Below are 11,910 nucleotides of genomic sequence, written 5' to 3' on the forward strand. Positions count from 1 at the left end.
AGTCGACTTAATGCACTTTCAATTGGTATCAGAGCAAGGTACTCCCTTGTTCTGTGTGATTTTGGTTTAACCACCTGGTGTTCTAGTTATGTCGACTTCAGGAATGAAGAAAGTGACATGTCCCATCTTTGACGGTCATGAGTATCGAAGGACATGATGAAGAAGCGACTCATGGTGATGAACAGCAAACTGTGGACCGTCACAGAGATCGGTCTTACCGATCTTTGCAAGATGGCGGAGGCTGATGATATTCGCAAGTACACTCTCCTCAACCTCACGGCGAAGGATGTCATCTGCTCCTATTTGTCCCAAAATCAGTTCAGGAACATCATGCATCTCAACCATGCAAAGCTAACCTCGGACCGACTCTCTGAGCTCTATGAAGGCCATCGAACTCGTCATGATCCTTGGTTTGAGGATTTCAAGGAATCTCTCAAGGATATGACTTTCGCCCCAGAATCATCATCCACTGCACCTTGCCTTATGGGAAAGGGTGCCAAGGTAACTGAATGCTACCTTTCCGAATATACTGATGATGAATCGGGTGATGAATTTGGACCCAGCTACACTAAACTTGCTTCCCTTGCCACTAAACAACAAAGAGCTCTTGAAAAGGTTCAAAACATGCTTGATGAAATCGATGATATGTTGGGTGAGGAATTGAATCGAACTAAAGCTTTGACTGATAGTCTTCAGAAACTTCAGTCTAAGTTTGACAACCTTCAAAATCATCATAGCACTCTCTAAACTGATCATGAGAAGCTTTCTTATGAATTTCTTTAGAGAAAGCAAGATCTTGAGAAGTTAAAAGTGAGTTATGAAGATCTTCAGAAGGAAAACGATTCATTGCTTGCTCAACGGATCAGTTCCGCTCAGGAAAAATTTATTCCACCATGTCTGAAATGCATTGAGCATGTATCTGCTAATTCTTCTCCTAAATGTTCAAATGCTTCTATTGCTGCAAATTCTTCAACTGTCTCTGTGGTCACAAATTCCTCATCTGGGGATAACACAAGTATCACTGACGATAATGCATGGCTGAAGGAATTGTATGTGACAGGCATTTACAAAAGCCTCAAAGGGCATCAGACTCTTTGTGATGTGCTCAAAAAGAAGATCTTGAACATGAACCCTAGGAAAGAGGGTATTGCCTTTGAGAGGAAACTTAATGCTGATCGGACCTACTGGAAACCTGAGCAGTATCCCAAAACCTCATGGGTTGCTACGAAAGGTCCTCCAGTAGATCCACGCAATCTATCTGGCTTTACCAGTGATTCTCCATATTCCTGTGATGAGTCATTTGACTCCAACTATAAATTGTTCAAGAATTAGAATGGTGAAGTATTTGCTCGATATGTTGGAACTAACTGTAGGAACCGTCCCCCTATGAAGAAAATCTGGGTTCCCAAAAGGTCCCTTGAAAATCTTCAGGTAAATGTCATCATGACACCACCCATGAAGAAAAGGAACCCCAGATCAAATTCTTCATATGGACCAAATTCTTCACATGGATCAAAATCCTCATATGAATATCAGCGTGCTAACACTTCTGTTTCACAGGGAAAGTCTAAAGGCTATGAATATGTGCATTATTCTTCAAACCATTAGGTTCATAAGTCCTCGAAGAATTTCTTTGCTTATTCATATGCTTATCCTAACCACTCTTCTATGAAACAAAGTGCACTGGCTTCAATGCCATCTTTTTCTTATGGAGCTTGCAGAATGATGAACTCTTTGCCACCCCTCCAAATGTGGGTGGTGAAGAAAAATAAGTAATCTCTTATGCAGGGTCAGGTCTCCAGACGAACTTAATCGTCTGAAGAATTTGCTGGAGACCTGAATGTGCTTGAATGGACGCAAGCTAATCATGAAGAAATGAATCACTCATTTCTCTTGTCCTCATATTGCTTATCTATTACTTTTGTTGAAATTGATATCATATTCTTCACCGATGAAGTATATGGGTTCGTAAGTTGCACTAATTCATCTGTAGGATGAACAACCTAAAGCTACTGCATGGGTCCTCGACAGTGGATGTACAAACCACATGACCGGTGACAGGAACTTGTTGATGGACACTGGTTTGTCACCATCTCATCTGAAGCACCTACGCTGACAAAGGCAAAATCAAGGTATTGGGTCTAGGTAAGGTTGCGATCTTAAAGGATAAACACATGGACAAAGTCATTCTTGTCGAGTCCTTAGGATTCAACCTGATGTCTGTCTCAATGCTTTGTGATCTTGATATGGTTGTCGTCTTTGGCAAATAACATTGCATTGTGCTAATGGAGTCTGACAATTTGAAAGTCTTCGAAGGCTTTAGGAAAGGATACTTGTATATTGTTGATTTCTCTGCAGGACCACAGCCTGCCACATGTCTACTTGCAAAAGGCTTCAGAATGCTGGCTATGGCATCGGCGACTTGGTCATGCTGGGATGAGGAACTTGCATACACTCACAAAGAATAAGCATGTCATTGGCATCGAGGGTGTCAAATTCCTCAAATATCATCTTTGTGGGGCTTGTGAGGCTGGAAAGATCACCAGTGCCAAGAATCCCTCATAGACTATCATGACCACTTCTCGTCCCTTTGAATTACTTCATATGGATCTCTTTCACCCAACTCATTATGCCATGCTCTCTAGTTTTGCATCATTATATGGCTTTGTCATAGTTGATGATTATTCTCGTTACACATGGGTGCATATCATCACTTACAAAAATGAAGTGCACGAAGTCTTCAGATGATTTTGCTCAAGAGCTTCTATTAACTTCAGTGTGAAGATCAAGCATATCAGGAGTGATAATGGGACTGAATTAAAGAACACTGGTCTCGATGAATATCTTGATATACTTGGTATTACTCACGAGTTATCTGCTCCTTATACTCCTCAGCAGAATGGCGTCGTGGAGTGAAAGAACACAACCCTTGTTGAGATGGCTCGCACCATGCTTGATGAATACAAGACACCATAGTGCTTCTGGCTGGAAGCTAATGATACTGCGTGCCACATATCAATAGGGTATATCTTCACAAATTCTTCAAAAAGACCTCATATGAACTTCTCACTAACAAGAAACCCAATGTAAGTTATTTCAAAGTCTTCGATGCTAAATGTTGGATTAGAGATCCTCACCATCACTCTAAATTTGCACCGAAAGCACATGAGGGTTTTATGCTTGGTTACAGAAAGGACTCGCACACCAACATCAATCATCACAAGATTGTTGAAACTGTAGATGTGCGGTTCAATGAAACTAATGGCTCACAAAGAGAGCACCTACCTCTTGTGCTAGATGAAATGTCACCCGAGGAATTCATCAAGTTCAAAGTTACTAAGGATATAATCCCTAGCAAAGAATCTGCTGAAGAAGTCATTCCGGATCGTGAAGAAAATCACACTGGTGCTGCTGAAGAAAATGGTCCTGAAGAAATTACTGGGCTTAAGCAAATTTGTCAACCTGCACATCCTCGCGTTGCAAATGAAGTGCAGATCGAGAATATCATCGACGACATCAACGCACTAGGTCCTCTCACGCGCTTAAAAGCTTCACACTTATCTAACTTTTGTGGGCATTTTGCGTGTGTCTCTATCACAGAGCCCACTAAAGTTGATGAGGCATTCATGGAATCTGAGTGGATTCAAGCCATGCAAGGTGAATTGTATCAATTCGAGCTCAACAACGTGTGGGAGCTTGTCAAGCAACCAAACCCACGCAAGCACAACATCATCGGTACCAAATGGATCTACCGCAAAAAACAAGATGAAAATGGCCTTGTGGTGAGGAATAAGGATCGTCTCGTAGCTCAAGGCTACACACAGGTTGAAGGAATTGATTTTGATGAACTTTTGCACCTGTTGCTAGACTTGAGGCTATTCGCATATTTCTTGCTTATGCTAACCATCATAATATCATCTTACATCAAATGGATGTGAAAACTGCATTCCTCAATGGTAAGCTTTAGGAAGATGTATATGTTGCTCAACCACCAGGTTTTGAGGATCCAAAATTTCCAGATCATGTCTATAGACTCAACAAGGCCTTCTATGGCCTGAAGCAAGCACCTCGGGCATGGTATGACACACTGAAGGAATTCCTCATGAAGAAAGGCTTCAAACCCGGTTCACTTGACTCAACTCTTTTCACCAAAGCATATGATGATGAATTATTCGTGTGCCAAATATATGTTGATGATATTATCTTTGGCTGTACTAACCAATGTTACAGTGACGAATTTGCCTATATGATGAGTGAGGAATATCAAATGTCTATGATGAGAAAGTTGAAATTCTTCTTAGGTCTTCAAATTCATCAACAATACAATCGCATATTCATATCTCAGGAGAAAAACCTCAAGGATGTGTTGAGGAAATTCGGCATGCAATATTGCAAAGGCATCAAAATCCCTATGCCCACAAATGGCCATCTATGCACTGACGAAAATGGTAAAGACTTCGATCAAAAGGTATACCGCTCCATGATTGGATCTTTATTGTATCTATGTGTATCTAGGCTGGATATTATGCTTAGTGTTTGCATGTGTGCCCGATTTCAAGCTACACCGAAGGAATCACACCATAAGGCTGTGAAGCATATTCTTCGATATCTAGCTCACACTCCAACACTCGGATTATGGTATCCCAAGGGCTCTTATTTTGATCTCATTGGATATTCTGACTCTGACTATGCTGGTGATCGGGTGGACTGCAAGTCAACATCAGGCACATGTCATTTCCTTGGACAATCCTTGGTATGTTGGTCCTTGAAGAAGCAGAACTGCATACTCTCAACTGTTGAAGCTGAGTACATTGCTGCTGGATACTGCTGTGCTCAATTGCTATGGATGAAGCAAACCCTTAAGGACTATGGCATCAATGTGAAGAATGTGCCACTCTACTGCGACAATGAGAGTGCTATCAAGATTGCTCACAACCCAGTTCAGCACTCGAAGACAAAGCACATCCAGATTCGTCATCATTTTCTTCGTGACCATGTGTTGAAGGGCGACATCTCCATCGACCACGCAAATACTGAAGACCAGCTGGCCGATATCTTCACAAATCCCTTGGATGAGAAGAGATTTAGCAAGTTGCGGTGTTAGCTAAATATATTAGAATCTTCGAATGTTCTTTGAAAACGACACACATCCTAACACTTAGGCAAAATTGATGACTTAGATGTGCAACACATGAAGTAACGTTTTTCTTCAATCAATGAAGACTAACCCTCTAAGTGTGAAGAAATTAATGAAGAATTTGATTCTCAGAACCCTACGAAAATTGTACGCAGTGTCTGAAATCATCATTCTTATGCGGTGGGCTATGCCACCAACCAAAGTTGAAAATCTTCAATTTGAGTTTTTCTTCATTTTTTAAATTCCTCAGTTGTTCAATTTCTTCAACTTTGCATTGTATTCTCTTTCCGTCGTTGTTCTTCATTGACTATATATATATAGGGTGGGTCTATTATGATAACACCCCTTAAGACTCTTATTCTAATAACACCGGCCTTATTCTGCACACCACCAACAGATCGCCGCCGCCCCTCCCCTCTCGACCTTCTATCGCGGCGCGGCCTGGGAGCGCCGCTGCCCCTCCCCTCCCAACCTTCTACCGCGACAGCGGCCTGGGAGCGCCGCCGCCCCTCCCTTCCCGGCCTTCTATCGCGGCAGCGGTCTAGGAGCGCTGCCGCCCCTCCCCTCCCGGCCTTCTTCCCCAGCGGCGTCTTGGGAGCGATGCCACCCCTCCCCTCCCCACTTTCTCCTGTGGCGGTGGCTTGTGAGCACCGCTGCCCCTCCCCTCCCAGCCTTCTTCCACGGTGGCGGCCTGTAGCGACGCCGCCCCTCCTCTCCCGGCCTTCTTCCGCGGTGGCGGCTAGGCAACGATGCTGCCCATCGCCTCTCGACCTTCTTTCGCGGCAGGCACTGAGCAACACCAGCCTATCGGCCTTCTTCCACGGCAGCAACTCGGTAGCGCCGCCACCAAACTCCTCTGGGCCTGCAATTAGCTGTACTTCATCAGATGTGGATTGGTGCTGCCTCGACATCAAACCAATTCGAGCAAGGAGGAGTGTGCGCAAGGTTGCTTCATCCACGGTAGCTTCTTGGAATAAGTCTGGATCGACCTTCAGAGCAATCACCTTGAGCAACGTCTAGACCGCTCATGAACTTCTGAAGGGCAAGTGGACTGCACGGGCGAATGTGAAAGTTGTGCAGACGGACGAGAAGGGAACTTCCTCTTGTAAACGCAAGAAATCACTGCAACACGAGGTAAGCAGTACACTTCCTCAACCATCTCAGTGTAGTTATCCTAGACAAAGCAGTACAAGCAGTACAACACGCCTACAAAACCTATGCAGTGCGGTTGCTTCGGTTCGTTGTGGGGGAAAATGTAGTGCACTTACTCGGTTATGCAGTACACTTGTATAGGTTCATTACGGATAATGATGCAGTGCGGTTGCTTTAGTTCACCTTGCAGGGTGATGCAGTCAGCCTGCAATGCTTCGGCAGTACCATTTTGAACACATTGCAGTTTGCTTGATTTAGTTCATTCAACCTGATAGTGCAGCTCGGTCATTTTGTGTGCAGGAAATGACGTTCAGCAGATACAAAATGCCGTGCATAATTGACGGCACTGAAAACAACAACTATCAGAAGAGTGGAGCTTCTTCTGAAAGAGATACTGGCTAGGTTACCCCTGAGATTCCTCGAGGATTCTTCACGTCAACAAACAGGGTGCAGTACTCTCCGGAAGAAGATTTTTTCCAGGAAGGAGATGTAGTTGAAGATGACGATGATGTCACATTCGTCTGGGAAGGCACTCACCAACGGGATGATGAAGACGATGACGATGAAGATGAGCCAATAACAGTTCTCAACCCAGAGTATAAGCACGAGTTCACTACGTTTGGACAGCATGGCCGAACAGACAATGATGATGCAGTTCAACACAATGTTGCAGCAGATGATGATTATGTCTATGATGATGTGCCACTGCTCCCAAATTTTCAAACCAATCCACCAAGACATCGTCACAACACTGGATTACCACCACGTCCACCTGCTGCACCCCAAAACAGAGCTCAGCGTCCACTTGCTGCATCGAAAAATAGAACTCCAAGCAGACCTGCTGCATCAACTTCGACGCTGCAACCACCAACGGTGCCTCGGTCGTAAACAGCAGGTACAAATCCTCCTCACTATTGCTGCCGTGAGATCCTCAACTACACAGATCTGCTATAACCCCGTCATGTCCAATACAACCGGGCGAGCTGCAAACACCATCGGGCGAATGACTCTACACACATCTAAGTTTATGTTCTGAAAAAAATAGTTGCAGTCCATTCAGACAACGTTGCAGTGCACACTGATATTTCTTATGAGGTTTGACCTAGCATCTAATACATTGGATTCTTCTGAAAACTTAGGAACATTGCAATGCTTTATTAAACTCGTATGCACTCCTCATATTTAAAAAACAGAACAGAACAAATTATCTCACAGAGCATTGCAATTAATGCAGGATAAAAACATGCCGCTGAACCTCGTACCTGCTGCTGGAATGAAGTTCACCATGTACGACATGGTATGGGACTTTTACAACAACTAGTAGAGTGGCCTGCACATACGTACGGGCTAGTATGTAAGAAAGTTCTATTAAAATGAGTTAATATTTGGTAGTTCCATTGGTTGGTCATGTAGTTTTGTTTTTATGGTAAGCGGAAATCCACTTTCAGATATTGTGAGATTTCAAGAAGGCACATTCGCATTGAAATTGTTCGGAAGCAACATATGGCCGCACAATCATATTTACATTATGGATATAGTACTCCCTCTGGGTTTCTAAATATAAGACATAAACGTCATATATTTCGAAACACAGGGTATTTTTTAGATATATTAGTTTTTCTCGTTGATATTTAAATATACAACATATTTTATGCATGAATCACTTGCCTAATTTCTGGATAAAATTTCATATATACTATTGATAATTTTGCATTTTCTAGATGTGAACTAAAATTTCCTAGTTACTCAAATTTTCATACGGTACTTATTTGTCATTTTCGTATGTTGACCGTTAGGAATTTCCTTTCATATTTAATAGTTTTTTGGAATGTCTTTTTAGTTGAGGAAATGTTTAACATATCAGTTGTTTTGTGGCCAAGATTCATATGCACTAAATTTGAGTTCAACTATCAATGACACATACATGTTTTTTTCCTTCATATAATCATGTACTCCCTCGGTCTCATATTAAATGTCGCTCAAACAGATGTATCTTACACTTTGATATGGCTAGATATTTCTATGTGATCAACATTAATATGGGACGGAGGGGGTATAATATGTTTGCATGGATTACTTCACACTGAATTTCAGCGAGAAAAACTATATTTTTTTGGCTATACACACAATTATACACTATACCTTTTTGGGCGGTGTACACTGCAATAATGATAGTTTTTTTGAGTAAATAATCATAAAAACTTAATAGTTGGATATTTTTTCTGCGGTTTCTATATCTTTTTGCTCAAAACTGAGTTGGGCTTTAGCCCAACACAAAGCCCAAACACTCGCGTTGTCGCGCAGATGCGCCTGTCACGCACACGTCAGTCACTCCAGAAGTTCCGATCCCCTTTCTCCTCCACTTCTCTCCTTGTCACTCCAAAATTGTTGTCTACCGATGAACTCCCTTATTGCCGCTAGTAATCGGCGTTGTCGATCTCACTCCCAAGCTCCCCTTAATTTCCTCTGTTGGTCTCATGACGCCACCTTGCTTATCTTCCCTGCACGCACTCCCCACAGTTCAGGTCGTTGGTGCGGCCATGGGTCTGGTCTAGGTACCGTGCGCCTCCTCGATCCCCCAGGCCCGTCAATAGTGAGGAGGCATAGCAGGGCTTGAGGAGCAGTTGCGTGAGGGAGTAGTTGATCAGTTGAGCTAGTCGAACTCGATGGTGGCGTTGCCGTCAGCGTGGATCGTCTCCCCTGCGGTGGCTGGGAGGTAAGCGAGTGAAGCAGCATGGAGTTTGAGGTTCCCCCGTGCGCGATGTTGGAGCTCCAGCATGCAAGGCACTTTTCAGCCTATGATGAATGCAGGTTTGTATCCACACCGGCTAGTTGCAAGGTCGCTAAGGATGTGGATAAGCCAATACAGTATAGTTCAAAGTACAAAGCAAATTAAGAACAGATTTTAGGTAATGTAGTCAGCATGGCCTAACAGGCGGAGTTTTGGGTAGATTTGGGTTTGTGCCTAGTAGTGCTTGGAATTGCCGAGGACATACAATGAAGCGGTACCAGCTCCTCTCTCCTTTAGTTTAATTTTGCGATGCAGATCATACAGATAGGTGTCCTGCCTGAGGACATTGGTTATGCACAGATTATTCCGTATGTTTGCTGCTATCAATGATTATTGCTTTTTTTTGACAAAAATCCCCTCTTTATTCACTCGCTATCAATGATTATTGGTGATGATAACTTGTTAGTCAAAATTCTAAATTTATTGAGGCCCCATCCACTTTTTCCTGCCATGCGACCAGTATCGGCAATGTTAGGCTCTGTACCCTACATACTATATCGATGATTTATGAATTCATACATATATTTGCAACTGGCTATTGTTTTAATATTTCTCAAAGAGTAATTAAATTTAAATAACTTGCGTTCTTGTATAAAATATAATGATGAGTGGACGTTGTCACTATAAGATCACATTATATAATAAGTGTTTTCATTAAATGTTCATGCATTTTTTCCAATGTTTCTCTAGAATAGTAGACTATATCCTTCCTGTCATATAGTGTGTAACATTCATGTTAGCATAGATAAGTCAATTTATTAAATTGAAGAGATTTTGCAGGAAACTAATTATCCATGTACTCGTGCTTATGTAAAAGGCTGGCAACATCATACAGAAAGTGTGTATTTTAGTTCATTACTTGGAAAATTTATTTGTAGATTATGTACTTGACCACATCATCGTCATCGCTATCTTCATCATTTGATTATCCGCGGTCCATCTCTTTTGGTGACTCTTGAGAATGTTAGGTATAGATGTCCATGTTTTTATCGTTCCAACGGATCTTCCTTCCTTTTTAATATGATATTTTGCATGTAGTTTTTGGACCTCTTCTGTTGTCTTTCCATAGCTATTTCATAAGTTAAGTGAGTGGTTCTCTCAGTTGGTAAAAACAGTCTGAAATAGTCATGCTTCTAGCTATACCTGCCAATGTTCATACGAGAAAATTGCACCACGTTGTTGCACTTACCGGTTGGCTCTATGAAGTTCAAAATTTTCATATCAGTACATTCATGTTCAAGCTTCTTAGTTCTGGATCATTTAAATATTAATATTGGTTGTTCTTGTTCATACTAAAATTCAACCCTATACTTTTTCGGATGGCTGGGGTACAACTTACATATCTAGTGATGTTTTTCTCTGTCCTCAATTTTGATTCTGTGCACCCTTTGTTACTTGTATATCCATTTGAGCGACAAGCTTTTTGGAATGGAGGGAGTACAACTTACATATCTGGTGATTTTTTTCTCTGTCCTCAATTTTGAAGTTGTGCACCCGTTGTTACTTATAGTCCTTGGTTGCCATCCCTCTATTGTACACAATGCATTTGTGAACATAGGCAACATGTTATTTGAGGCCTTGACAATAGAAATATAAATATATATTAGTTAGTAAGTATAACTGGAAAAAATATGTATAGTTAGTTTTTTTTTCAATCAAAACCTGAACACAAAAGTATTAACTTGAGGGAAATGTAAGTATGGAAATGGAGCGGTTCTGGTCATGTTAATTAATCTAGGATGTACATATTAAAGTTCTTCTATTTTAGAAAAAAATCATCGATCAAGCATAGTTGATCCATTTCTTATAATGGTTAATATTTAGTTCATTTATCTGACAATAATAAATCATGCAAATTAATTGCTTTTGTGCATAAGATGGTAATGCCTACTGTAGGTGGAGCAGTCGCTGGAAGGGGCAAATGGGACAATCTTGGAGATCCAACGGAGACTGAGAGCAAACTTTGAACACAAAAGCAGGGCAAGGAATCAGTTCTGGTCAAGTTAATGAATCTAAATTTATATATTTTGTTTTTCTATTTTAGCATAATCTAACAATCAAGTATCATTGATCTACCACGCAGTGACCATAATGTAAAATAATCAATATTGTGCAGAAGATACCTGCTGGAGTCGTTGGTGTCGTTGGGTGGAGTTAATTGGACAATTGAGGATATCCAACAGAGATTTGGCGATATCCAAGGGGCGCCCATATGAAGGTGAACACGAAGTGAAACTTGGAAGCGCTTGCAAGTCTGACGAACTTGGAAATTCAGATTGGTTTCAGGTGTGCGTGATGGAGTTATGTTCTAAAAATTGTGTTACATTACATGTGTGCGCCGATCCAGTCTCTGATCTAGCTTGATGTTTGTACGTGAGTATTCGTATTCTAGAAAAAAACTAATCAGGAAGAAACTTGCCATCGGGCAAGTGCTAACAAAAGCAAAATTGAATAGGTTAGCTTGATCAATCCGGCATCCACAACTTGGCAATTGCTTTCCGGCCAGATGCGCTGGATTGCTATGGCTGGATGCTAACAATAATATATGTGTGTTAGTTAATACACTGTATTACTGTACAAAGTAATCAAGCAATCAACCTCTTGTACTTCACGTTTGTCCGATCAGCTTCGTAGAGTTTGAGCTAGCATGCATGGATCTCCGCTCCTTGGGAACGCACGGGAGAGGACGACTTTCTTTCTTTTCTTATGAACGCATGGGAGAGAGGACGGGTGGGTTTTTCTAGGGTATAAAGGCGTAGTCTCTTCGGTGGCATTGGTGGGTAATTTTTTGTGAAATTATCATGATCTAATGGATGTCATTAATTTTGTA

The 11,910-nt window shown here is 41.7% G+C and overlaps 1 protein-coding gene across 4 annotated transcripts; it reads left to right on the top strand.

The window, feature by feature from the left end:
- The first annotated feature begins 8,637 nt into the window (after positions 1-8,637).
- On the top strand, positions 8,638-11,452 carry LOC119325357. 4 transcript variants are annotated; one of them, XM_037599111.1, is made up of 4 exons: positions 8,638-9,100; positions 10,500-10,535; positions 10,977-11,082; positions 11,197-11,452. In XM_037599111.1, exons 1-4 carry the CDS (start codon positions 9,095-9,097, stop codon positions 11,442-11,444), a joined length of 396 nt encoding a protein of 131 aa, XP_037455008.1. In that variant the 5' UTR covers positions 8,638-9,094; the 3' UTR covers positions 11,445-11,452. The 4 variants fall into 4 exon arrangements, 2 of the variants coding, with proteins under 2 accessions (XP_037455008.1, XP_037455009.1); XM_037599112.1 differs by lacking the exon at positions 10,500-10,535; XR_005157485.1 differs by having other exon boundaries at positions 8,638-11,082; positions 11,164-11,452.
- Positions 11,453-11,910: the final 458 nt, after the last annotated feature.

This window comes from Triticum dicoccoides, chromosome 6B (genome assembly GCF_002162155.2).
Source record: "Triticum dicoccoides isolate Atlit2015 ecotype Zavitan chromosome 6B, WEW_v2.0, whole genome shotgun sequence".
Taxonomy (NCBI): domain Eukaryota; kingdom Viridiplantae; phylum Streptophyta; class Magnoliopsida; order Poales; family Poaceae; genus Triticum; species Triticum dicoccoides.

What these genes read in the sequence shown, in the direction of transcription:
- LOC119325357 (XM_037599111.1), top strand. An exon ending in GAGTACAACTTACATATCTG is followed by an intron (nt 10,536 to 10,976) that starts GTGATTTTTTTC and finishes TGCCTACTGTAG; the next exon opens with GTGGAGCAGTCGCTGGAAGG. An exon ending in AAGGAATCAGTTCTGGTCAA is followed by an intron (nt 11,083 to 11,196) that starts GTTAATGAATCT and finishes AATATTGTGCAG; the next exon opens with AAGATACCTGCTGGAGTCGT.